At 37.0% G+C, this 27,797-nt stretch overlaps 1 protein-coding gene across 6 annotated transcripts in view; it reads right to left on the bottom strand.

Annotated features, from left to right (window-relative positions):
* Positions 1 to 27,797, bottom strand: part of USP18 (ubiquitin specific peptidase 18) — a 38,129-nt gene that overhangs the window by 6,000 nt on the left and 4,332 nt on the right. For 5 of the 6 annotated variants that reach the window (XM_072654173.1, XM_072654175.1, XM_072654177.1 and 2 more), the window contains exons 2-6: positions 19,482 to 19,603; positions 16,711 to 16,807; positions 11,664 to 11,809; positions 8,639 to 8,718; positions 7,898 to 8,044 (exon numbers count right to left, since the gene is read on the bottom strand). In XM_072654173.1, the coding sequence (XP_072510274.1) occupies positions 7,898 to 8,044; positions 8,639 to 8,718; positions 11,664 to 11,809; positions 16,711 to 16,807; positions 19,482 to 19,539 (528 nt within the window). In that variant the 5' untranslated portion in view covers positions 19,540 to 19,603. Of the gene's footprint in view, positions 1 to 7,897; positions 8,045 to 8,638; positions 8,719 to 11,663; positions 11,873 to 16,710; positions 16,808 to 19,481; positions 19,604 to 27,797 lie in introns of all 6 variants that reach the window. The other variant, XM_072654176.1, reaches the window with a different exon arrangement.

Raw genomic sequence — 27,797 nt, 5'->3', positions numbered from 1 at the left:
ACTCAGCAAAAATAAGTATAATACTTCAGGGAAAAAATGAAATTTCAATGAAATAGAGGACTTCCAAACATTCTTGTTGAAAAGACCAGAGCTGAATAGAAAATTTGACTTTCAAATACAAGAACCAAGAGAAGCATGAAAAGGTAAACTGGAAAGAGAAGCCTTAAGGAACTCATTAAAGTTGAACTGTTTGCATTCCTACATGGAAAGATGTTATTTGTAACTCATGAGACCTTTTTCAGTAGTATGGTAGTTAGGGGGAACATATACATACATACATATATATATATATATACACACACATATATTTATATATACATACATATAAATATATATGTAGGTGGGTATGGGTATGTATGTATATGTATCTTATATATGTGTAAGTATGTATATGTATGTGTGTGTGTGTGTGTGTGTGTATGTAGACAGAGGGCACAGGGTGAACTGAATATGAAGGGAGAATACCTAAATAAAATTTACTGTTGAGTGGAATGTACCAGGAGTAAGAGAAAGGGACAGGTAGAATGTAGCAAATCATCTCACATAAAAGAGGCAAGAAAGAGCTTTTACAATGGAAGGGAAGATGGGGTAGATGAAAGAAAATAGGTGAGCCTTACTGTCATGGGATTTGGCTTAAGGAGGGAATAACTCACACTCAATTGGATATGGAAATCTATTTTACCCTGCAGGAAAGCAGGGGGAAGGAGATAGGAGAGGGAAGATAATAGAAGGGACAGCAAATTGGGGAAAGGGATAATCAGAAGCAGCAATTATTGTGGGAGGACAGGTGAAGGGAGAGAATGGAATAAATGGAGGGCACGATAGGACAGAGGGAAATGTGGTTATTCTTTCACAACAGAACTATCATGGAAGTGTTTTGCATGACTACACATGTATGACCTATATTGAATTGCTTGTTCTCTCAATGAAAGTGGGTGGGGAGGGAGGACAGGAGAAAACAAGGAACTCAAAGCTTTAATAATGAATATTAAAAATTAAAAAAAGAGAGAGAGAGAGTGAGGTACGAACCAGGAGAACAATACACATGCTGAAAACATAAGTGGAAAGAACAAAAAAATTGAATCTGAATACAGTATAATGTTAGAAATCAAGCTTGGCCTTGAAAATAGATGAGAAAATTCACCTCTCTACCCTCTTTAAGAGGTGGAGACTATGGGTATAGAACAATGTGTACACATGATCAAACTTGTTTAACATATCAGTTGATTGTACTAAACTGCTTTTTTCTCTCTTTTTTATTTAGTGAGAGAGAGGAAAGATATATTTGGAAGTGAAAGCAGTGAAAAATAAAAAAATACTGACTTCTGATTAAGATGGTGACATAGAATATCCTAGAAGAAATCAGATCACCCATAAATACCTCAGCAAAGATTTAAGTGGGCACCTGATTAGAGGAAAACACCAATAAGCTCCTCAATTTACTCTAGATTTAGACAACAAGACAATCAGAAGCCTGCAGCTTCTAGAAGAGGGGATATGTCATGGGAGGTAGAAACCAGCATGAACTCCAATCCATGGAGCCTGAAGCCAATGAGATTTCAGCCCTGACCTGTCAGAAAAACTATACTGGTTAGAACCAGCCCCCACAAGTCACTATGCAGGGAGATAGAGATGAGCATTATAAGCCTCAAGAAAGTTCAAGCTGTAGCAGGAGACAAGACCAGCTCAAGTGTGTAGGCCTTTTATCACACCTAAGACAAGCATTATCTCTAAAATCTGATTGGGACCCATTAGGGCCACAGCAGGTCACAGAACTAAGATCCTTCGTTGGGGCTCATGAAAGAAGAAAGAGAGAGATAGGGCCAAGTCCATCATCCATGTTGTATCACCAGCAGACAAAGGCAGCAACCCAGGATTGTAACAGAAAGTGGGACCCAGTCCTGGCTCTACTATCTAGAACTTCAGGGCCACTGGCATCCAGGATAGTGAAGAGATAAGTCCAAGAAGAGCTTTCTAACCACATGGAAAAGTCCTAGTCCAGGATGAGGTTGGTGATATGAGTAAATAAAACAAAACCAAAAACTCTAGATATAATGCAAAAAAATTATAGTAATGTGATATTATGGTATTATAGAGTTAGGGTAAGGGTTAGAGGGTTACGGTTAGGGTTAGGGTTAGAGTCAGCAGCGTTTAGTGTTAGGGTTAGGATTAGAGTCAGTTAAAAGAAGTCCGAAAGATAAACCCAGAAAAAAACTCCAAATCAAGTAAAAATAATGCTTGTCCACAAGTACAAAATGGTTTGTCCATAAAAACTCTAAGAGTAGGCATAAAAAATTAAAATTCACTTAAAAAATGAAATTCAAACTCAAGGGAAAAAATTAGAAGAATAAATATCTTGGAAGAGAAGATGGAAAAACTTAACCAAGTATTGAAGCTTTTGAAAAATGTAATGGAAAAAACAGAATTCATTGACTCCGTGAGATAGCAAGAAATATTAGAACAAAGTACTAAACAAGTACAAAGTACTACAAACAATAGGGAAGCATACAATTACCAACTATCAAAAACAACTCACCTACAAATCAAGTTGAGGAAAGGTAATTTAGGCATTACTGGGCTCCCTAAAAGTCATAATCAAAGAAAAGACTTGGATATCGTATTTCAAGCAATCATAAAGGAAACTGCCTAGATCTATTAGAACCAGATGGCAAATGAAATAGAAAGAAATTACTGACCACTTCATAAAGGAAAACCAAAACTGAAAAACAGGAATATGATAGCCAAAATCCAGGAGTTTCATGTCAAATATACAGGCAAGAAGCTAGAAAACAAAGTGATCAAGGACCAAGGAATCATAGTCAAGATCATAAAGACTATGCTGCAACTACTTTAGAGGAAAGAAAATCTTGGAATATGATAAATACTCTCACAACGGAGATATGCTGGTATATGTTCAACATTTGGGTCTGAAAAAAATGCATGTATGACACACTTCTAAATTAAATTTGTATTCTCTCCATCAATTACACAAATCTTGATAATCAAGACAACCATAATCCAAGCCTTTACTTGTACCATTTAATTATTTCTGAGGTATAAATGCTCACACTGAAAATTTAAGCACTCTCAAGAGCCAATTCAGACTGGCACCAGTACACTTCTGCTTACAATCAAGAATAACTTATTCTCAAAAACTGACTAAATCCTGTAAGAAGAAAAAAGTGTATCTTCACTAGAATAGAAAACTTTCAAGCTTTTCTAAGGAAAAGACCAGTGAAGAGTAGAATCTTTAAAATGAATTATGCCATAAAAATGATGAAAAAGATGGATTCAGAAAAATCTAAAGTTTCTATGAATTAATAATGAGTGAAGTCAGCAGAACCAGAATTTGCATAATGATTACCATGACATAAAGGAAAACAACTTTGAAAGATTTAAGATCTCTCATCAATGCAATGACTAGTTATGACTCCAGATACACTAATGATGAAGCATTTTCAGAGATGACCAAAGAATTAATTCTTTGACTAAATTTATTACATGGGAGGTTTTTATTGGTGGGGAAGGTAGCAATTGTTGTGAGGTCAGAGTGGACAGTAGTGGTAGTGATGCAAAAAAAAAGTCAGAGCACCCATGAAAGATTTACAATACACAAAAGGAAGCAGAAGGAAGCTCAGAAAGGGACATAAACAAGTAGGTCAGTTGAAGGTACCACCAGACTGCCAGTCACCCAGGCTCAGAACTTAGGTGCTTTCCTCAACTCTTCCCCTCTCTTTCACCAGTTCCCTACCCCCATATCCAATTTATTGCCAAGACGTCAATTTTATCTTCATAATATCTCTCCTATATGTCTCTTTCTTTTCTCTGATGCTGCTATCGCTCTGGTGAAGTCCCTCATCACCTCACACCTGTACTTCTGCAATAGCCCACTGGTGGAGCTTGCTGCCTCAAGTGTCTCCTCACTCCAATTCTCATCTACTCAACTTTCAAAGCAATCTTCCTAAAGCTTAGGTCTGACCATGTCACCCTCACCCCCACTCATTAAACTCCAGTGGCTCCCTATCACTTCCAAGATTCAAAGTCCTTCATAACTTCCCCTTCGTCTCACCTTTCCAGTTTTCTTACATTTTACACCAGGTCTGCACAACATATGACTCACCAAAGGATTTCAGGCAGGTCATGAAAAATGTAGAGGTTATAAAAGAAATTAAAGATGTAATGAGTGCTTTGTCTGTGCCCCACTTAACCCACCTTCCACTAGTCACTATTGTACCCATAATGTAACTTCGCAAGTGGGTTACCACTGCACACTCTCTCTTGTTTGTCTTGTGACCTGCCACAACCAACCATCATCAGTCTGTCTCTACTCTGAGAAGAGCAAGAATCTTATCTTTTTGCTTTGTTTTCAGTCATTATTGGTGTTGAATAGGGACAAAGTGAGTCCAGCCACAAGCCAACACAGCTGATATCTGCTGTGTGATGAGTGGCAACAGCACAAGGACTGCTTCCTCTCCCTCACTGCACAGCCTCTCTCCAAGCTACATGAGTACCTGGTGCTCTCTCCAAGGTCAGACCCTCAGCTCAGTATTTCTTTGTATGTGAGCAGTTGCTGTGGAGGTTTTTTTGATTCTAACATTATAGTTTTGAGGGTGATTTTGTAAAATGGGAGATAACAGAACATAGAGTGTTTAATCTGGAGTAGACAAATAGATATTTGTTTACTTACATGAGAGAAAAAATACTGTGCCTTGTTTGCTGAGAAGTAATAGCCATTCTGAAGGAATACAATCTTTGTTGCCATTTCAAATCAAAACATCCTGACTTAGGCAAATTGGACACCAATGAAAAACAAATTAAAGCATCTAAATTGTTGAAAAATATCAGAGGAAAACAATGGTTTTTCAAGAAATTTAACTCAGAAAATCAAGTGGCTACTATAGTACTTTACTACTACTACTAGAAGTTTCAGATTTCTAAAGAAATTGCTGCTACTGGGAAGTCTTTTACTGAAGGTGACTTCATCAAGAAGTGTTTCCTGAGTACAATTTCTAGATTATGTCCTGACCAAAAAAAAGTGTTTTTGAGAATTTAAGTTTGTCTTGTATGACCATGCAACAAAGACTCGCTAATGATAAACTGATTGCTGACAAGAAGTATAATACATCCCATTAAGATAGTAAGAAAACTTGAAAAATGTATTAAAACTTGTACCGCTTAGCAAAGTAATTTTTTTAACATTGATGGGATTTCATGATAAATAAACATCTTAAGTAGTAAGTGTAATTAATTGATATTAATTGAAATTTCTCTTTTCCTAAATATGGTTTATTTGCAAAATAGTTTAATCATTAATAATACCTTTACTTGAAAAATACATCACTCAAAACCTATGTGCAACCCAAAGAAGTTTAGCTTATTTTAATTTTAGCCTCTACCTACTGCCAAGCTGGGCAGGGCTGCCTTATATACCATCCCTCCTCCACATGCTCTGTCCCCTGATGACACTGGCCTTCTTGCTATTCCTCACACAAGACACTCCATCTCCCTTCCCAGGGCATTTTTGCCAGCTGTCCCCTATGCCTAGGATAATCTCTCTCCTAATCTCCAACTCCTGTCCTCCAAGTCCCACATAAAATCCTACCTTTTACAAGAAGCCTTTCTTGATCTACCTTAATGCTAGTACTTTCCCTCTGGAAGATGGATTACTTCCAATTTATTCTATATATAGCTCATTTGTACATAGCTGTTCACGTATTGTCTCCTCCGTTAGACTGTAAGCTCCTTGAGAGTAGAAACTGCCTTTTACCTTTTTTGTCTTTTGTCTTATTTATTTAGCAGCCACTCTGCTACGTTCCTGGTACCTAGCAGACGATAAATATTTGTGTCTGCCTGGTAGTATTGTGTTAAATTTAATATACACCTTAAAAAACAAACTGTGGGGAGAAATTCATACAATTATTTTTTGTTTCATTTACATGTGAAAATGTAAATGTTTCTTGCTATTTGTTAAGTTTATCATTTTTTTTAATTTTCCTCAAAAAAGTTATCAATAAATTTTTTTTAAATGAACATGGATACATTTTGGATGCTTTATAATGCTTCTGCATTATAAAGATATTCTATAATATGGGGAACCTCAAAGGAATTTTCTTACTCACTATAGGGGCCATTTCAAGGAGCCCAATCCTATCTCCCTTCCAGTTCTCTCTAACCCTCTATTTGAAAACAAGGAAGAAAGGCACTGATGAGTTACGATGATTCTAGGAAGGGATCAGAAAGTTATATGCCTTTAAAACTAATAGCATGATCTTCATTTGACACTTGACTTGTCCTACTATGGTCTCAAAAAAAAAAAACAGTTTTCCAAAAATGAAAATAGTCTTCTCTGAGCTGTAAAGTGTCAGAAAAAAAAAAAAGAAGGCTTCTAAGAAAGCCAGTCTGAACTACATAACATGACAGCTACATGTTCATTCTTGGATTTGTTTATTTCACATATGTTTATTTTGTCTCCCTAGCTCCCCTCTTTTAATAATCAGGAATTATGTCTTATACTTTGATTCCCAGCATAATATAACACGATTAAAAGAACACCGGATTTGAAGTCAGAAGACCTACATTCAATCCCTCCCTCCTCTACTTACTGTTTGTGTCACCTTAAACAAGTTGAACAAGCTGAGTTTCAGTTTCCTCATTTTACCAATGGGGGCAAGGAAGCATTTATCTCTTCCTCAGGACTAATGAACCAGTGTAAATTATGGGAGTGTTCAGTAGAGAAGAAAGAACAGCCCAAGTTCAAATCCCACCTATCTTGATTATTCTCTGAGTGACAAGGTAGGTCACCTAAACTGCCTGGGCCTCAGTTGCCTCATCTGTAAAATAAGGGGTAGGGCTAGATGGTCTCTAAGGTTCTTCCTAGCTCTAGCTCTTTGATCCTAAGTAAGGTACTTTAAAACCATAAGGCCCAATATAAATATAAATTATTATCATTCTTTATATACCAATGAGTATAGTATTTGTGCTCAGCTAATCAACCATGATTTTTAAAATAAGAAATGTGAAAGAACAAACATAAGGGATTTGTGTCAGAAGAAGAAAGGAATTAGAAGGGAAGAAGAAAGATGAAGATTAAAAATGACAAAAAAGGCAAAATAATCAATTAGTGACTTAAAAGGCAAATAGCTTAACCAAATCTAATAGAAGAATCCTGGATAACTTACTAATGTTAGTGTGTAAACAAATGAAAAAGAGGCATACTGAAACGGAAAGCCATCCTTCTGTATAAATCTTAGCTGATAGTTATCAAAGATACCCAAAGATTAAATGAATAACCCATATTTTCCAAACTCTGCTACATCAAGTACCATCAAGACATAAGAGTATCACAAGTAGGAAATGTTACGATTGGAAGCTTTGCACATTTTTCCCTAAGCACAGCCCTGAAGTCTAAAGTGAGACAAGCCTACAAAAGCTGATTATGATAGATATATAAGGTAGAAATGAACTAGAATGGGTTGAGCCAGCAGAAGAGAAGGCTAAGGGGTATCTGAATAAATCTTAAAACATAGTAAGGGTTCCAAAATAGAAGAAGACAACCAGTTTGTTCTATATTACTAGTGGGGACCAAACCAGAAAAAAAGCTTTAGAGTCATGAGGAATGTACAATGGACACAAGTGAGGTATCTCCGGACAGAAAAGCTTGCTGGATACCAAGAAAGTCACTAAGAGAGTCACGAATTTGGCTAGAGTTCTTTAAAAAGAGTTTTAAGGATAGACAAGAAGGCCTCTCAAAAGTCTTTTCTGCTTTCTCCAAGAATCTTAAAATCTCTTCTTAAAGGACATAACTTACCTAAAGAAAGTACCGGGGCAATCAATAGGAACATAGAATGTTGGCCATGCCAAAGTTGGCAAAGAAAATTCTCCAAGAGAAAATACTAACCAGGGTTTTCAGAGGTTGTGCATCAGTATCAAAAAGAGGAAGGGAAAGGGTCAACATGCTGCTATCCCTATGATTCTTCACGTTGCAGTCCAGACAAACCATGGACTCCTGTATTCTGATAGTATACAAGGTCTTCAGTCTTTCTGACTGCAAAAAGAAAGAGACATCTTAGCAGAGGCTCAAACAGTAACTAAAACTGCTTATCTTCTCTATTTCTATCCTTTACTTCTTCTTCTCAAACATTTCCCTTATCGTTTGCCTTCATCTTCTCCCTTATCCCCAATTAAAATGATCAACTTCTAAAGAAAAAGGACTGTGTCTTTCTTGCTCCAACACTTGCTGGCTATAAATGCCACCCTTCACATTACCTTTCATCCATTAATTTAATAAAGATTTTGTTGAGCACCTACAATGAACCAGACACTTATCTAAGCATTTAAACCACCTAGTTCCTCCTTCTCCTCTCTTACCTTCTGCAGGAAGCCTTTCCCATTCCTCCTTAATTTCCTTTGTGGATTATCTCTAATTTATCCTGTATGTACCTTGTTTGCACATAATTGTTTGCAGGCTATCTCTCTCATTAGGTTCGAGAGCTCCTCGAGAGCAAGGACTGTCTTTTGCCTTTCTTTATGTCCCCGGGGCTTAGCATGGTGCTGGGATATACTAGGTTTTTAATAAGCATTTGTTTGCTTACTCCTAGAACAAGTAGCATTTTAAATGTTTTGAACTCTAAGTCCTTACCAGTTCTAAGTCTGTAATTTGACTCTGAATCAAGTTCCAGAGGGTCAGGAAGAGTTGGGCAGCATCATGATCAACAAACACTGCGAAAGGAGACAAAAAGGCTTATCAGTTGTCTGACAGATGTCTTTTATCCTTCTCTCACTTCTCACTCCTACTGGTCTCCATTTGGAAAGTTGCTTCACAGGACATCATTCTGACATTTGCTTTTAAAAAAATGGCACCTCACTGCCCTAAATTTGGAGTCCCATCTCCATTCCCAACCACAGAATCTCAGAGTAGAAATGACCTCTGTAATCCCAACCATATAGAAACCCCTCTATACAACATCCCTGGAAGATGGTCATGCAGCCTCTCCTTGAAAACCTCAGGTGACCAAGAGCCTTCTCACTTCCCAAAGGCAGCCCATTCACCTTTGGAAAGGCTGAAGGTGAAGTCTTCTCCACATCTTATCATTTTTCTTTACGAGCAAATATTTTTAGTTTCTTTAACTAATCCTTATTCAGCATGTTCACCATACTGGTAACAGCTCTAAATATGCTTCATTTTGTCCATGTTCTTCCTAAAATGTGGTACCCAGTGCAGGACACAATATCTCAGTTTATTGAAAAGTTCAGAATTGCTCTGTTCCTTATTCTCTTAGTTGCCCTCCTCTGGAAGCTCTCTAGTTTATCAATCTCATTCCTAACATGAAGCCCAGAATTGAACATTGCCCTTCAGCTATAGTCTGACTAGGGTGAAGAATCATAAAATCACAAAATTGGAGACTTGCAAGGGACCTCAGATGTAATCTAGTACAAATGATACAGCCCCCAAAATCCTAGCTCTAACATAATAAAAATGAGAATAAAAATAAGACTAACAATGACTAGCATTTATATAGCACTTCAAGGTTTGCAAAACACTTCACATATCTTATTTCATTTGATCCTCACAACAACTCTCTGAGGTAGGTTCTATTATTGCCCCAGTTTTCCAGATGAAGACACTCAGACTGAATGAGGTTTCAAAAACTTGATCAGGGTCATACACATAGGGAGTCTCTAAGTTGAGTCTTCCTGACTCTTAAGTCCAATAACACTGCTTAACATCCTGGGCCAACAAGTGGCTATCCAACCTCAGATAGAACACCTCCAAGGAAGGGGAACCTATGCCCTCTAAAAGCAGCCCATTCTACTTTTGACCAGCTCTAATTGTTAGAAGTTTTTCCTTATTTCAGGTCTAAATTTGGTTTGTTTCAACAATAACTTTCTACTCCTGGCTCTGCCCTCGGCAGTCAGAGATAACAAGTCTGATCCATCCTTTGAATGACAATCTTTCAAATACTTAAAAACATCTGTCATAATTCCATATGTCTTCTCTCCTCTGAGATAAACATATCTATTTCCTTCAACCAAAATTCATATGACTCGATCTCCTTAACCTTCTGGTTGTCCTCCTCTGGATGGTCTCCACCTTAACAATGTTCTTCCTAAATTGTGGCTCCCAGAACTGAGCACAATAATTCAGATGTGATCTGACAAGGGCAGAGCCCAGTGGGACTATCCTATCTGTCCCTGGAAGTTCTGTATCTCTTAATTCAGACCCAAATGGCATTAGCTTTTTGTTTCAACTGCCACATGACACTCATATTGAGTTTGTAGTCCACTAAAACCCCTAGATCTTCTTCAGCTAAACTGTTGTCTAACTATGACTCCCTTTTATGCATGAGGGGGATTTTTTTGAACTTAAATGTTACACTTTATACTTATCCCTCTTGAATATCATCCTATTATTATAATATTCAATTATTATTGTTCAGTCCAGTGCTCTAATTTGTCAAAACTGGATCCAGATGGTTATACAGCATTTTAGCTGTCCCTCCAACTTTGTGTTCATCCGTTGATTTGATAAGCATGTCATCTGTGTATTTATTCAGGTCAGTGATAAAAAATGTTAAAGAGGCCAAGGCCAAGCCCTAAACCCCAGAGTACTCCACTACAAACCTCTTGTTATACTAGTATCAAACCAATAATTAATAAAATCCATTATTTCTAGCCAGCCAACCAGTTTTGAATTCATCTAAATATGCTATCATGAACTGCTATATAACAAGCATCATAGAAATGTTAGTTATTTTTGTTATTATTTCTATCTTTTCCACAAAAAACAGAGTGAAGTATTTTATCAAATTCTTTACTAAAATCCAGATGATCTGTATCCATAGCACTCTCTTCATCTGCTAGTTTAATAATTCAGACAAAATAGAAAATGAAGCTAGTCTGACATTATATGTTCATGATAAAGCCATGCTAGTTCACTGTAATCATATTTCATAATGACCCATTCTAATGCTTTGCCAGGAATTGGAGTGAAGTTCACTAGACTATAGTTTAGAGACTTTAAAACTTTTGAAGAACATTTGTTCTTCTCAAATCTTGTAGCTTCTCTTTCCTTTCCCATGACCTTTCAATTATTGCTACCAACGGTTCCACTATTACCATATCAATTCTTTCAAGAGCTAGAATGTAATTCATTTGGTCAAAATGACAAGCACAGATAAGTGTTCTTTTACTATCACCTTACTTGTTTGGAGTGTCCATTGCCTGTTAGTATTATTTTTACTCCGTGGCAGAGTGGATAGAAAGCTAACCCTAAAACCAGGAAGATTTGGGGGTCATGTCCCACCTCTGACAAATATTAGCTGTGTGATTCTGGGAAAATCATTTAGTACTCTAGAAAATGTTTCAAGATTGCTGTAAGTTGCATAAAGATGCCAAGCTGTATTGGTTAATGAAATCACAGGTGCTTTTCTTCTCTCCATTTCCAGTGAAAAGGTGGTGTTCCTTAGCAGAGATACTCTAAGAATTAATGTCTCTCAACATGGCAGAGCCAAAGACCCTCAAATTCCTGGATTCAGCAATTTTGATTACCAAATCACCCTGAATGACTCTTATACACACCCTTACACACATGCACACAAGCATCCATCCTCACCCTTTCTGGTCCAACCATAAACAATAGCACCATGGCAAAAGGACTTCCTTACATGGAACATTATATTTCTGCAGGCAAGATACCAGCTCCACAGGCCATATTGCTCTCAACCGGCTGTCTTGCATCTTCTCCAAAAGCAGAAGTAACTGGTAGGGGACACTTCTCTTCCGTTCCTCCAGTTCCCTAGGCATTGTGATACTGAAAAGGCGGAGGGTCAATCATTGTGAGAGTTCCTGGAACAGATCAGCTTGAAAGAATACCCTTTCAGCAAGGAGAGAGACACAATCATTTCCTCACCACCATCACCACCCCTTACCCTTCCTTGATATTACACTAAAAGTCAACACAAGAATGAAAGAAGACCATAGTGTCATTCTGAGAGGCTTAGAGTCGTGGTCAACATCTCCACTAGATTCATGTAAGCCAAATTGTAAGTTTACTGCAAGAGTTAGAGGATCAAACCACAACACCTAGATACTAACAAAAAGCAATGCAGAACAGAAACAAATACCCCAGCACCCAATTCTCAGAACCTGAGTGAAAGAACAAAGCAGAAGAAGGAAGTAGTTCATTTCATGGTTTCATGTTCCAGTTAACAAATCCCACACCATGGGTAAACTGTGATCTTTACTCTCTGGACACAGCAGGAAAAAGTTTTCAGGAAACAGACTATCCCAGTATTGGAGAGTCAAATAAGTAACCTTTCCAGCTATGCAGCCAATCAAAGTAGGCTACCCCACCTATGCAGTAGGGAACCTAGGAAACCTTCATGTTAAGAGATCTAGGCATGTTATTCAATATGGTACTAGAAATGTTAACTTTAACATTGAGAGAAGAAAAAGAAATTGAAAAAATTAGAATAGGCAAAGAAGAAACTAAGTTATCATTCTTTGCAGATGATATGATAATATACTTAGAGAATCAAGTAAAAAACTACTTGAAATAATAAACAACTTTGGCAAAGTTGTAGGTTACAAAATAAACCCACATAAATCATCTGCATTTCTACATATTGCTAACAAAGCCCAATATCAACAGGTAGAAAGAGAAATTTCATTTAAAGCTACAGAAGGCACTGGAAATCTACCTGCCAAAACAAACCCAGGGACTATGTGAACACAACTGTAAAACACTTTTTGCACAAATAAAGTCAGATCTAAGTAAGCGGAAAAACATCAGTTGCTCATGGGTAGGCTGAACTAATATAATAAAACTGACAATTCTACCTAAATTCATTTATTTATTCAGTGCCATCAAACTACCAGAAAATTATTTCCTAGAGCTAGAAAAAACAATATCAAAATTCATCTGGAAGAACAAAAGGTCCAGAATATCAAGGGAAATAATGAAAAGAAATGCTAGGGAAGGTGTCCTAGCCCTACCATATCTCAAATTGTATTATAAAGCAGCAATCATCAAAACACTTGGTACTGGCTAAGAAATAGAAGGGTATACCAGTGGAATAGGTTAGGTACTCAAGACACAGTAGTCAACCATTATAGTACTCCACTGTTTGATAAACCCAAGGAGCTCAGCTTCTGGGATAAGAACTCATTGTTAGACAAAAACTGCTGGGAAAACTGGATAACAGTGTGACAAAAACTGAGCATGGGCCAATGCCTGACACCATACACAAAAATAAAGTCCAAATGGATACATGATCTAGGTATAAAGATTGATACTATAAACAAATTAGGGGAGCAAGGGATAGTGTATTTATCAGATTTATGGAGAATGGAGAAATTTATAATCAAACAAGAGATGGAGAATATTATGAAGTGCAAAATGGATAATTTTGATTACATTAAATTGAAAAGTTTTTGCATAAACAAACTCAATGCAACTAAGATTAGGAGAGAAGCAGAAAACTGGGAAAGAATGTTTGCAACTAGTATTTGTGATAAAGGCCTCATTTCTAAACTATATAGAGAACTGAGTCAAATTTACAAGAATACAAGTCATTCCCCAATTGATAAATGGTCAAAGGATATGAACAGGCAGTTTTCAAAGGAAGAAATTAAAGCTTATCTACAGTCAAATGAAAAAATGCTCTAAATTACTATTGATTAGAGAGACGCAAATCAAAACAACTCTGAGATACCACATCACACCTATCAGATTGGCTAACGTGACAAAACAGGAAGATGATAAATGTTGGAGAAGATGTGGGACCATTGGAACACTGATTCATTGTTGGTGGAGCTGTGAGCTGATCCAACCATTCTGGAGAGCAGTTTGGAACTATGCCCAAAGGACTACAAAAATGTGCATACCCTTTGACCCAGCAATATCACTTCTGGGACTCTATCCCAAAGAGATCATAGAAATGGGAAAGGGTCCCCAGGTACAAAAATATTTATAGCAGCTCTCTTTGCGGTGGCCAAAAACTGGAAATCAAAGTGATGCCCATCAATTGATGAATGACTGAATAAATTGTGGCATATGAATGTAATGGAATACTATTGTGCTATAGGAAATGATGAACAGGAAGACTTCAGAGAAGAACTGATGCTGAGTGAAAGGAGCAGAACCAGGAGAACTTTGTATGTAGCAAGAACCACAGTGCGCAAGGAATTTTTTTGGTAGACTTAGAACTTCATTGCAGTGCAAGGACTTCAAAAATTCCCAGTGGACTCGAGGCAAAATGCCTTCCACATTCAGAGAAAGAACTATGGAATTTTCTTTTGTATTATGTCTTGTTTTGTTTTATGATTTCTCCCATTCACTTTAATTATTCTATGCAACATGACTAAGGTAAAAAATGTATTTAATAGGAATGTATGTGTAGAACTTATATAAAATTGTATGCTGTCTCAGGGAGGGAGCAGAAAGGGAGGAAGGGAGGGAAAAAATCTAAGATATTTGGAAGTGATTTGGAACACTGAAAACAAATAAAATAATTTAATAAAAAAAAGAAATGATAAACAGGAAGACTTCAGAGAAGCCTGGAAAGACTTATATGAACTGATGCTGAGTGAAAAGAGCAGAACCAGGAGAACATTGTACACAGTAAAAACCACAGTTTTTTCACAGAGGAATTTTTCTGCTAGAATTAGCCTTTCACAGAAATTCAAGGACCTAAAACATTCCCAAAGGACTTTTGGCACAAAATGCCATCCACGTTCAGAGAAAGAAGTATGGATTTAGAACACAGAATGAAGCAGAATATTTTCTCTTGTGCTTTATTTTTGTTTGGTTTTTCTCATGGTTTCTCTCATTCATCTTAATTCTTCTATGCTACATGACAAATGTGAAAATGTGTTTAATAAGAACATATGTGTAGAACTCATATAAGATTTCATGCCATCTGGGGAGGGAAGGGGAGAAAATCTAAGACTTATGGAAATGATTGTAGAAAACTGAAAACAAATAAATTAATATAATTTTTTTAACAAAGATATCTAGTCATGCTTAAGCCAACCAAGGGCAGTTAAGTAGTACCAGATCTGAAGTCAAGGATACTCGTCTTCCTGAGTTCAAATCTGACCTCAGATATTTAATACTTATGTGACCCTAGGCAAGCCACTTAACCCTGTTTGCCTCAGTTTCTTCATCTGTAAGATAACATGGTTTGGAAATGGCAAACCACCCCAGTATCTTTGCCAAGAAAACCCCAAATGGTGTTACAGAGTCAAACAAAACTGAAATGACCGAACAACAACAAAGGCAAGTACAAGTGTACCAATAAAATGAAAAGTAATTCATTGACAGCAAGACAATCAAGAAAAGACTCTTGTAGGAAACTTTCCTTCCCTTCCTCCAGTTCCGTAGGCACCGTGATACTAAATAAGTAGAGGAACCACATATTGTGAGGGTTCCCGGAAGATATTCACTCAAAAGAGGGCAACAAGGAGACAGACAAATCGTTTCCTTACAACCACCACCAACCCCTACCCTGGTTAAATGGAACAGGGAGGTTCAGGAGAGCACAACTAAAATTGAAGGTAAACCATCTGTGAGTGTTGAAGCCATAGGCAGAGAGCCTATATACCTCAAACCCCCTTAAGGGTATCAGAGAACTCTAGGGCAGAGGTGAAATGTGACACACCAGGCCGTTAGGCAGTGGGGGCCAAACTAGACTGTGTTACATTGGTATTTTATTTATTAGAACTTAGTTTATATCTTCTTAACAATCTTCACTTTGTTTATCCCAGTACAAGGCAAGGGGCAAGACTGTTTCATTTTTGTCTTTGTAGTTGTAGTACCCAGCAGGGGAGGGAAGGTTATGGAAAGAAGAAAAGGAAAGGAAAGAGAATAAGCATTTATAGAGCACCTACTATGTACCAGACAGTACGCTAAGTGCCCTTACAAATATGATCTCATTTGATCCTCACAACAATCATAAGAGGTAGGTGTTATTATTATCCTCATTTTACGGATGAAGAAACTGAACCATATAGAAGTTTAGTGACTTCCCAAGGTCACACAATAAGTGCTTGAGGCCAGATGTGAACTCAACTCTTACTGACTCCAGGCCCAGCACTCTATAGATGTTTAATGGATGTTTGTTGCATTGAAGTAAATTGAACTGAGTAGTCCAAATTCATAAATAGGGACAGGATCAAAACACTTGGAATAAAGAAACAGAGCAAGGGAATTACTTGAGTATTCTTGAAACTGAGAAATTCAGTTACCAGAAGGAATGATGGATCTGGAGTCAGTGGCCCTGACTTAAAATCCTGGTTCTGTTACTCACTATCTGTATAACTTTGGGCTAGATAATCTCTAACATCCTTTCTAGTTTTAAATCTACTATCCTAAGAGATATCAATAATACAAAAAATAGACACTGAATCACTCTATGCCTGGAACTCTGGCTGAATGGACCCACTTCCAGCAGCTAAAGTTGAGCAGTGAGGGAAGACACCAGTCAAGCGTAAACTCCCAGAGAACAGACACTGTTTTGTTGATATGTGTTTGTATCCCTGGAACTGAGCACAGTCCTGATACATGATACTTAATAAATGGTTATCTAATTCAGGTGGCCTCCAGCTTAACATGAACAATTGAAATTCTTCTATAAACATAAAAGAAAATACAAACTTATAATTTACCATTCTCAGCCAAATGCTGATGAACTACCCAGGAAAAGCACTCACCTCTTCAAGATTTTGGTGAAATTCATGTTCATGATGAACATCTGGAGCAAAGAATTGAGGCAACAAGTCTGTCCAATGTTGTACAAACCAACAGGGCCTGAAAAATGACAGAGACCAAAAGAATAAAAATCAGCAAAATCAGAGCATGAAGGAGCACTAACTGCACACAGGGTGCTGCTACACACTGAAAAGGGGACAACGGAGGGGGAAGAAATCATCTTGGCTTTGGGGTCAGGTGGAGGATAAAAATCATAAACATAGGAAAAGTTAGAGATATCACAGATACCCCAAGGAACAAGTGATTAACAGCTTAATGAAGTGTACAAAAAATAATTGTTAGGAGAAGAAGGGAGAAAGAAAAAGGATGTTTATAGGGGAAATGAGGCAGGTCATACATAGCTGGACATGCCACTCTGCGTCACCTGCTCTGCCTGTTTTCAACTCCACTAAACAAGACATCTCCAAGATTAAACTCATCACCTCTAATTTCATCACCATGTTCCTCTCTCAGTCTTTGAATGATACTACCTCTCTGAGTCTCCTCTTGCTTCTGACTGGAGGGCTGGATGGTGGAGTACCAAACTCTTCCTGATGCCTTCCTTTGTACAGGGTAGAAACTGGACTTTGGGATTCACTCCATTCTGCACGTGTTGCTCTATCTGGTTTCAGTTCCACAGGACAAGATGTCCCCATGATAATTACCCTCTAATATTTCCCCACTCATCCTGCTTTCCTGACTCCTTTTGTGTCCTGTCTCCAGCTATTTGATTGGAAGCTACTTGAGGTCAGGGATGTCTTATTAATTGTATCCCCAAAGTTTAGCTCAGTGCTTAGCATGTACTAGGTGCTTAATAAATGTTTATTGGATTGGATTTATTGAATTTGGGCTGGATCTCCCTACCTCCTTTTGCAATTCTCACCTCAGGGATAGAATGAAAAAAGCCAAACTTTGGGTAAAACAAATGGGATCACAACCTGCCTTAAATGTAGGTCTTAGTTTCCTCTGAAAATGTCCATTTCTTATGGCACAATAATGTTCCTTTATATACATATACCACCATTTGTTGATAGTCTGGATTTTTTCCTTTGAAAAACTATCTACTTACATCCTTTTATCTGTTGGAGATAGCTTTTAGTCTTATAAATTTGCATCAGTTCCTTACATACCTTGGAAAGGAGACCTTTAGCAGAGAAAATGTTACAAAGATTTCTTCCCATTTACCCATATCTCTTCTAACTTTTACTATATTAGATTTGTTTGTGTAAAAATCTTTTGTTATTCTAAATTATTAAATTAAATTATAATCAAAATTTTCCATTTTATCTTGTGATCTTCTTTATTTAATCTTGAATTCTTCCACAATCCATAGAACTAAAAGGTAATTTCTTCCTTGCTCCTTTAATTTGTTTATGATGTGGCTTTCTATGTATTTTGTGTATCTATTTGGAGCTTATCGTGGTATGTGGTACAGGGTATTGGCCTAATTTCTACTACACTGCTGTACAGTTATCCCAGCACTTTTTGTCAAATGATGAGTTCTTCCCCCAGTAATGGGGTCTTTGGTTTTCTCAAACACTAGCCTAATGTGTTTGGTTGTTTCTATATGTTGGTTACCTGATGGACCTCTCTCTCTTTTTAAACTACTACCACATCATTTTAATGATTATCGTTTGTACTACAGTTTGAGATGTGGTATTAAAAAAAACCTAGTTAAAAAAAAACCTAGTTAGGGAAGCATTATACAGAATATATTCTCCCTTGAAGGCAAGAGCTATATTTTATAGATTTTTATATTCCCACTGGTGTTTTACGAATAGCAAACATTCAAGAAGAAAGACTATCCTTAAAACCTAAGCACTGATTAATTTAACACATCACTTTCCTCTAGGATGAAAGAGAAGTGGCAATACGAAAGAGATATAGGTGGTTGCTGAAGAGAGACAGGGGACAGAAAGATGGGGGAGCTCCAATGACAAGCTCTATTTCTCAATTTTATCTACCATTAGAACTGTGCAAGGGAAAAAACGTTTGCCTTATTAGACTCTTCAAGCCAGTCTTCTAATGGAATTACTTCTGTCACAGGGATGAAAGATATTAGAATAACAACAATTAACTAGGATTTATACAGCACCTACTATGTGCCAGGCCCTGTATAAGTTCTTTATTAATATTATCTCAGCTTCCTGATGACTCTGCCTATCCTAAAATCATTGTAAACCAGAGAGGATTTGATTTTCTAAAATCTTAGAAACACAGGAGCTCTCTGACTTACTCTCTCATAAACTGCAGAGGCAGGCAATATTCTGAGCCAGAAAGAGTGATGGATAAGGATTCTAAACATCCTCTTGAATCTGCCACTAACAAACTGTATGACTGGGAAATTTACCAAACCTCTCCCAGCCCTGTTTTCCTCATTTATAAAATAAAAAAGTTGTAACTAATCCTCTCCAAGGACTTTTTCAGAACTAATGATCTTTAATTCTAAACTCTTTCCCTTTTACAGGACCTTGAGATCAGCACAGTCTATATATCTGAATGACTATTGAGGAAATCTCCTTTCATTCATTTCAGCATTCCTAAGTCAAGTGCTTCACATAGGGTCAACAGGAAAGAGAAGACTGATAAAGTGAAAAATATTAGGGGAATAAGAGATGTCAAATTACTGGTCACCATTTATTAAAATCATGACAGCTTCATTGAAAGCCCATGCTTAATATATTGCAATAATTTCTGTGTGTTCTTATCACTGAAGAGGGAGAGAAATAATGACCTTTATAGCTATCTCCAACACTGCAGAGGTATCTCAGCTTCTCTGTCTTCTTCTTCATGGTATTTATTCCAAGAGACTTTGGCTCCAAGTTCAAAGATTCCACTGGTTCTGCTTCTCAGGTTCTATTGAAAAGACAACTTGCCCATTAATGAACATTAGTGGTAGCTCCCAAAGTAACATACTACAAGCCTGTCCTTAATACAAAGATAGGCACTAACCACAGAGTACAGTTCATAGGAGTCCTAATGAGATCCTTTACCTATGTAAAACATAAACCAGGTATAAGGGGTGTGGTAGGGATGAGGAGGAATGAGCCCTAATAACATGATTTTCTGTCATGATCAGCTAATGATGGAACCAATTTTTAAAAATTAAAATTTTAAAAGTAATTTAAGTTCAAAAATTAAAAATTTTTAAAAACCTGATAAACCTTAGCCAGACCCTAGAGAGTTCATAAAAATATAGGCCTGAATGACTATTACGATTAATATAAATATAAGGGAGCTAGATCAGGACAACTTCTGATCAAATTAAGAAGTTTTTCTAAACAATCTTATAACCTGGTGTAAAAGAGTTGACCAAACAGGGTATAAACATCCAGTTACGCTATATAAGGGATAGACTACTGGACCTAAAGTCAAGAAGACCTGAGTTAAAATCCAGCTTCAGATGCTTACTATCTGTGTGACTCTGGGCATGTCATTTAACTTCTGTCTGCCTCAATGTCCTCATTTGAAAAATGGAGGAAATAATAGTACCTACCTCCAAGAGTTGCTGTGAGGATACAATGAGATATGTGTAAAGGGCTTTTCAAACCTTAAAGTTCTGTATAAATGCTATGCATCATTTAGATGAAAGTGACTAGCTGGGAATCAGCTACACTTCATGGAGGCCTTTAAAAGAGGCCAATTCGAAGTGAGTTTTAAAGTGTGTGCACATAAGGTAAGGAGAAGGGCTTTCCATTTCACCTCCTCCACCATCAACAGCTGTCTTACAATAGAAGTATATTGCCATAAGAGACATTTAATTCCATGTTGCTTTACAAGGGAAATTCAAGGATATTGCTTCTTGAAGTAACTCGAGGTAATTAGTTGCAGAGTTGAATAGAAATGAGTAGGGGAAAGGAAAAGAAAGAAAAAAATCTATGTGCTGGACTGGGTAACTAAAAGAGCTGAGTTCAATTTTGTTGCTTTTTTGGAAGAAAGAAAACTGTCCAAATAGTTTTATTTCTGTCAATTCAACTGAAAAGTAGTGATTTTGCTGCTTTTTCTTCTTTTTTTCCTTCTTGGGACAGAAATGCTTTGCCTTGTTTTGGCTGAAAGCATAACGAGCCAACACGCTCCTAAAATCACCTCTTTGGCTTTATTCATTCTGCCCAAGTTGGAATTTTCACAATTTCCTTCTCCCTCTTTCTTTCCCTTCCCCCATGCCCAGCATTCAAAACTGATTTACTGTAAAAAAAAAAAAAAAAAAAAAAAAAAAAGGATCATCAAAATTATTCTTACAAAGCCAAGTGTCGCGTCCTAATATAAAAAAGCATAAGACAAACTAGGATAAGCTTTACTCACTGGTGGAGCTCAGCCTCTCCTTAACATACAATAATGCCACCTAGTGGAATAAACCAAGAAGAAACTTCATTCTACAATAAACATTTTCATAACACTTTTGGGTTTACAAAACATTTTCTTCACAACAATTCTCTGAAGTATAAAGTGCTAGTACGGTTAACCCCATTTTACAGATGAAAAAATATGGGCTCCGAAAGGCAAACTGACTTGCTCCAACTTACACAGATAGCAGAGCTATCTAGACCTAGCCCTAGAACAATCCATTGACAAATATCTATGGAGGCTTACTCTTTGCCCAGCTACTGTGCCAGGTACCATGGAGGAGGAGGAACGGAAAGACAGAAATCAAGGAATTACAAAGAAGATTTGGAGTAAAGAATGTCATCAAAGATTCAAATGGCCAAAAAAAAAAAGAACCTAGGTTGGTTATGTGGAGAGATCAGGGGATTACCAACTAATAGATAACCCACCTTTGTCTTCTCATGATATCAAGAAAAAGTAAAGGAAATTATCTCACAGAAAAGAGGTGAGAAAAAGATTTTGCAGTAAAGGGGAAGATGGTGGAGTGGAGAACACACAACATGAATCTTACTCTCATCGTAATTGGCTCCAAAAGGGAATAACATACATACTCAGTTGGGTACAGAAATCTATCTTACCCTACAGGAAAGTGGGAAGGGAAGGAGATGAAAGGAGGGGGATGGGGTAGCTGATAGAAAGGAGGGTGAATTGGGGAAAGTGGAGCTCAGAAGCCAAACACTTTTGAGGAGGGACAGGGTGAAGGAAGAGAGAAAAGGATAAAGAGGAGGAAAATAGGATTGAGGGAAATAAACAGTAATTATAACTGAAAAAAATTTTACAGTATTACTTTGATAAAGGCCTCATTTCTCAAATATATAGAGAAAAGAGTCAAATTGTAATACAATATATAATATACAAATATTCTATGGTTATATTTTTAAATATTATAATACAAATATGTGTATGTGCATATGTGCACATATTTCCCTCTTTAACTCATTCCTTATGAGAGTCGTGTTCCAGAACTACCAGTCCTCTTTCTGCATTTAATTCTCTGCACCTCATTTGTACAATATAACTACTCTTTTTAGCTTTTCTTCAGTGGTTTTACTTTTTAGAATCACATCATTCTCAGGTCTACTCCAATCCTTCTTTCAAACTACCCCAATTACTAATTATAATCTTAGACATACAGTTTACATTTCCTCATATAAAAAGTAAACAGTCTGACCTTATTGACCTTATATTTCTATTGCATCTTGTATGCCAAATTTTCTATTAGGTTCGGATCTTTTTGCAATAAAATCCTGAAAATCTGGCAATTCAATGATTATGCTTAACTTTGCTGGGTATGATATTTTCAGCTGCAACCCCAGTTCTTTTGCTTTTTGATATACAATGTTACAAGACCTGTGGTTTTTTTAGTGTCACCACTGTTGGGTTTTCTGTGATTCTAATTGTGCCATATCTGAATTATTTTTTTCTTGTTTCTCATAATATTTTCTCCTTAAGCTGGAGTTTTCAGAATTTAGCTATGACATTTCTATAGGTTTTCTTCATAGGCTCTCTTTCAGGTGATGATGGGAAGATTTTTTCTATTTTTACTTTCCCCTTTCGTTCCAATGATTCAAGACAATTTTCTTTAACTATTTTTTTTATTATTGGATCAAGATTCTTTTTTGATCAGTTTTCAGGTAGTCTGATTATTCTTATTATTCTTGATCTGTTCTCCAGATCAATTATTTTTCTTATGAGATATTTTACATTCTCTTCTATTTTTTCATTCTTTATATTTTGTTTTATTATTTCTTGGTCTCATAACTTTGCTGACTTCCTCTTGCCCAATTCTAATTTTCAAGAAGTCCTTGTCTTCCTTAAGATTCTGATCTCCTTTTCCAGTTGGTTAATTTTCTTTTCATAATCTTCTTGGTTTACTTAGATTGTTATTTTACCAAATAAAAATTTCCTCAATCTCTCTCCTTTGATTTTTAAAGTCTTTTTAAAGTTCTTTTATGAATTCTTTTTGGGCAAGTGATGATTTGACATTGCTCTTTAGGGTAGGAGAGGATTTTTTTTCCTTCAGTATCCTCCTCTGAAGACAAATCCCAGTTTTCTTTATTCCCATAGTAACTTTCTATGGTTGGGTTCTTTCTCCTTTGCCTGCTCACTTTTTTAAAAAAATTATTTTATAGAAACCTATTGTAATCACATCTAATCCTAGGGGGTAGGCGATGATGCCTCTGGCCTCAGGTCCTCCTTCAGTTCTCTCCCTTGGCCTGGAACTGAAACCAAGTACTCTGCCCTCCTGTAAGTGTCCACAGCCAGTGGAATCCTCTCCCCCTCTAAATCACTACTGATTAGAGAAATGTAAATTAAAACAATTCTGAGGTACCACCTCACACCTATCAGTATGCTTTCAGAAAAATCTGGAAAGACATAAACTTACGCAATGTGAAGTGAACAGAATCAGAAGAATATCATACACAGTATCAGCAATACTGTATGATGATCAATTGTAAATGACTTAGATATTCTCCACAATATCTAAGACAATTCCAAATGACTCATGATGTAAAATGCTATCCTCTTGCAGAAAAAGAACTGATGAGTCTTAGTACGGATCAAAGAAAAGTTTTTAAACTTTCTTTTTCTTGGTATTTTGTGGGGGAGGTCAGAGTTTTCTTTCACAACATGACTAATATGGAAATATATTTTGCCTTCTCAATGAGGGAAGAGGGAGAGAATTTGGAACTCAAAAATTTTTTAAATAATGTTAATATTATTTTTACATGCAATGGGAAAAAATTGAACATTATTTTTTTTTAAATAAATACAGAGGGTGGAGCCAAGATGGCAGAGTAGAAGGATGGACCTGTAGAAGCTCTCCCTCCACAGCCCATAAAATACCTGTAAAAAAAAATGATCTAAACAAATTCTAGGGCAGCAGACAGCACAAAACAACAGAGTGAAAGAGATTTCCAGCCCAAGGCAACCTGGAAGGCTGACAGGAAAGGTCTATCCTACCAGGCTCAGAGAGGAGCACAGCCCAGGCTTGACTGCGCAGTGCAGCAGGGACAGGACCGGAGCACACTTTAGGGAGTGAATCACAGGTAGCAGCTGTGGTTCCCAGATTCCTCAACCCACAAACACCAAAGACAGCTTCAAAGGTCAGTGAGAAAGCTCTTTCACGTGGGTGAGAAGGGAGCAGGATCCTGCCCTAGCCCTGGCCCCAGGTTGTCTATATTGAAATGTTTGCCTTCACAGTGGGGATGTGTGGGGAGGGAGAAAGGGAGAAACGTTGGAACTCAAAGATTTAGGAACAAACGTTGAGAATTGTTTTTGCATGCAACTGGGAAATAAGAAATACAGGTAATGGGGTATAGAAATATATCTTGCCCTACAAGAAAAGAGAGAAAATGGGGATAAGGAAAATGAGGGGTGTGATAGAAGGGAGGGCAGATTGGGGAAGGGTAATCAGAATGCATGGTGTTTTGGGGTAAGGGGAGGAGAGAGATGGGGAGAAAATTTGGAACTCAAAGTCTTGTGGAAATGAATGTTGAAAACTAAAAATAAATAAATAGACTTTAACAAAAGAAAAAATAAAAAGAATTACAAAAATAAAAAGTAAGGGACCCATCTAGCACATTGGGTGGATCCCTATGTTGAATTTGGGGAAGACATGAACAAACATTATACAGGATGGGCAAACATGGACTATGATCTGCGTAGATGGCACAAATACTACAATGATGAAATCACAGATCCATTTAAATTTTTAAGTACTATACGATGGCTACAACAATGTAAATGGAAAGAACAATTGTGAAGTGATCAAAACTGAGTGTTGTAAAATTATAATGATGAAACTTGGCCCCAAAGAGACAAAAGAAGGCACTTCTCCTTGCTTCTTTGTAGAGGTGGGAGATTAGAGGTGAGGACCACTACACATAATGTCAAACTTTTTTGATGTATTGGTTAGGTTTTTAAAAAAAAATAAATTTGCATTAATATATTTTGATTTTCTATCACCTAAATTTCTCCCCATGTTCTTCCTCCTCTCTCCTCCTAGGGATCCATCTCATATTAAAAAGGGTATTTTTGCTTTTTTAAGAAAAAAAAAAGAAGAAAAACAAAAGAAAAAAATTGGTCAATTTTTTTTAAGTATGCAATGTTCCACATCCATTTCTCTTTCCATCCCCTATCTGTGCAAAGGAGTGGGAGATGGTGTCTTCTTATATTTCTTCTGTTCAACTGACTTGTTCTTTGTAATTTCACAACATCATTTTCTATTGTTCTGTTATTATTGTTTTTTCCATTAACTTTGTTAATTAGTCATTGTGTAGTCATTCACTCTGCTCACTTCATTTTATGTCTATTCATCTGCATCTACATCTTTCCACGCTTCCTGGCATTTATCTAATTTGTTGTTGCTTACATCATGGTAATACTTTGTTACATTTATGTACCAGAATTTGCCAGCCATTCCCCAGTCAATGGACATCTACCTTATTTCCAGTTCTTTGCTACCACAAAATTGCTGCTATAAATATTTTAGTGTGCCAGGATCCCCATGCCAAGATCACTCATCTCTTTTCTACTATTAGGAGACACCCTCTTTCCAGAACTAAGGACCAGCAAGCAAGCTGTGCCTTGAGCTTGGCATAACAACAATCCTTTGTGCTCACACTCTGGATGAACTCAGCCACAGCGAAATCTCGGAACTGTTTCATACCAACACCAGGCAATCTCTGAGCTGAGCCAAGCACCTGCAGTACCCATGTTCTGGTCATGAAGCCCTGCTATGTATCAAACTTGTCTCATTTTTGCTGTTACCCCTCACTGTTGGGGCTACAACTCACTGTGTAGCCACTACTATATGTATTGAGATTTGCCCACCCTACTTGTGTCTAGTTTCCCTCCTCCAATGGAATAAAGAAAGCTTTGTGCTTATGACCACTGTTACCTCTTTGGGTTTTTTAAATTTTTTTTATTTTTCAAAGTAGTTGTGACAAACTGCATGAACTCTTTGATATTTTCAGAGTTAACAATGGTTTCATAACTCCTGTGACTCTTTGGTCTTTTGTTTTTAGAGTTGACAAGTGAATATGAGGACTTTCTTTTCATCAGTGACCATCTTGGGGTATATGCCTAGCGGTGAAATCCTTGGATTAAAGAATAGGAACATTTGAGCTACTTGTTTACATGATTCCAAATTACTTTCTAAAATGGTTCTACTAATTCACAATTCCACCACCAATTCATGTTAGTATTTTTCCAAAACCTTGCCAACACTGACTTCTAGTTTTTGTTATCTTTGCCAGTTTAACTGGATATGATGTGTTTTGTTTTGCTTTTGCTTTTTTTTTCTTTTCTTATTAGAACATTATTTGATATGGTTATTAATAGTTCACAGTTCTGGGAATTATTTGTTTTTTCCTTTTACCACATAGTTATTGGGCAATGACTTTTGGTCATCTTGGACACTAAACTCTTATCTGAGAAATTTAATACAAAGTTGTTTTTTCCCCATTTGACTGCTTTTCTACTTATCTTAGATGTATTAATTTTGTTTGTACAGAAGCTTTTCAATTTCATATGATCAAAACTATCTATTTTATCTTTTTGTAATTAACTCTGTCCTTTGTTTGATTAAGAGTACATCCCATGGTCATAGTCATTGGTTAGTTTTAATAAACTTTTTCCTGTTCCTATTTTTTGTTCTTCATTATAGAAAATGCCTCTCTGAAAGGTGGAGGGGGGTAGATCGTGCCAAGGTAAGCAATGGAAAAACAAAAAACATCAATAAAAATTTATTTTTTAAAATGTTTGAGTACTGAATTGAGTGGAGGCTTTTTCTATGATCCAAAAGCATTCACTGCCAAAGTATTCCTCTAAGTATCTATTTGTATGAGGCAAAAGGGGAGACCCCAGGAAGTCTTGGAGGTACTTCCCAGGAAGCTGAGTGTTCACCTTGGCCTTTTTCTGTTGGCCCTATGCTCAGGCCCCTTCCTAAAGGATGCATGATCAGAGGGTACTGATTGGTTCCCATGGTCTCTGCCACTAGGGACTATATCAAAGATGATTGACATCTATGCAGAAGGGCTGCTCAGTTGAACATGGAGTTTTATATTCTCAAAGCTCTCCCTTGGACTTCTGACAGGGGTGGAGGGGAAATCACCTGAAGTCTAAAGGGCACCTCCCTCCTACAAGGGGCTCTTGCTCTGGACTTCTATGGACCAGGTTCTATCTTGGGTGAGCCTGAGCCCAAGTGGAGGAGTCAAGCTTTTTTTTTTTTTTTTTGCATTCTATGCCTCCTTTACCCCCATCCTAAAGTCCCAGAAAGAATTTCATGAAACTTGGGTTTAGCTGTTAACCAAGTCCCTTCTAAAAAAAAGTTATTCAGTGCACAAAGTAGCAATTCTCAAGTATAGGAAGTTATTCATTTCCTCCTCTACATAAGAATGCTGATAACAAAAGACTCATAAGTAATCACTGCCAAATACTGAAAACATAAAGCAATAACCCTTCAATCCTAATGTGTTTTCTCAGGAGTAGGAAGACTCTCAGGATACTTGGAGTTTTGCTAAACAGATATTACTTCCACCTCAATCTGCACTATCTGAGCAGTAACTCAAAATCCAGGTCTTCTGGTTAGCCAGAGCATGCCTCATTCTCCTGGCAATGGTGTCATCCCCTCTGAAAAGGATATAGCTACAGAGTGTACCTC

This window comes from Notamacropus eugenii, chromosome 3 (assembly GCF_028372415.1).
Source record: "Notamacropus eugenii isolate mMacEug1 chromosome 3, mMacEug1.pri_v2, whole genome shotgun sequence".
NCBI classification, from domain to species: Eukaryota; Metazoa; Chordata; class Mammalia; order Diprotodontia; family Macropodidae; genus Notamacropus; species Notamacropus eugenii.
The sequence above is the reverse complement of the archived record's forward strand: the minus strand, read 5'-3'. Positions and strand labels throughout refer to the sequence as shown.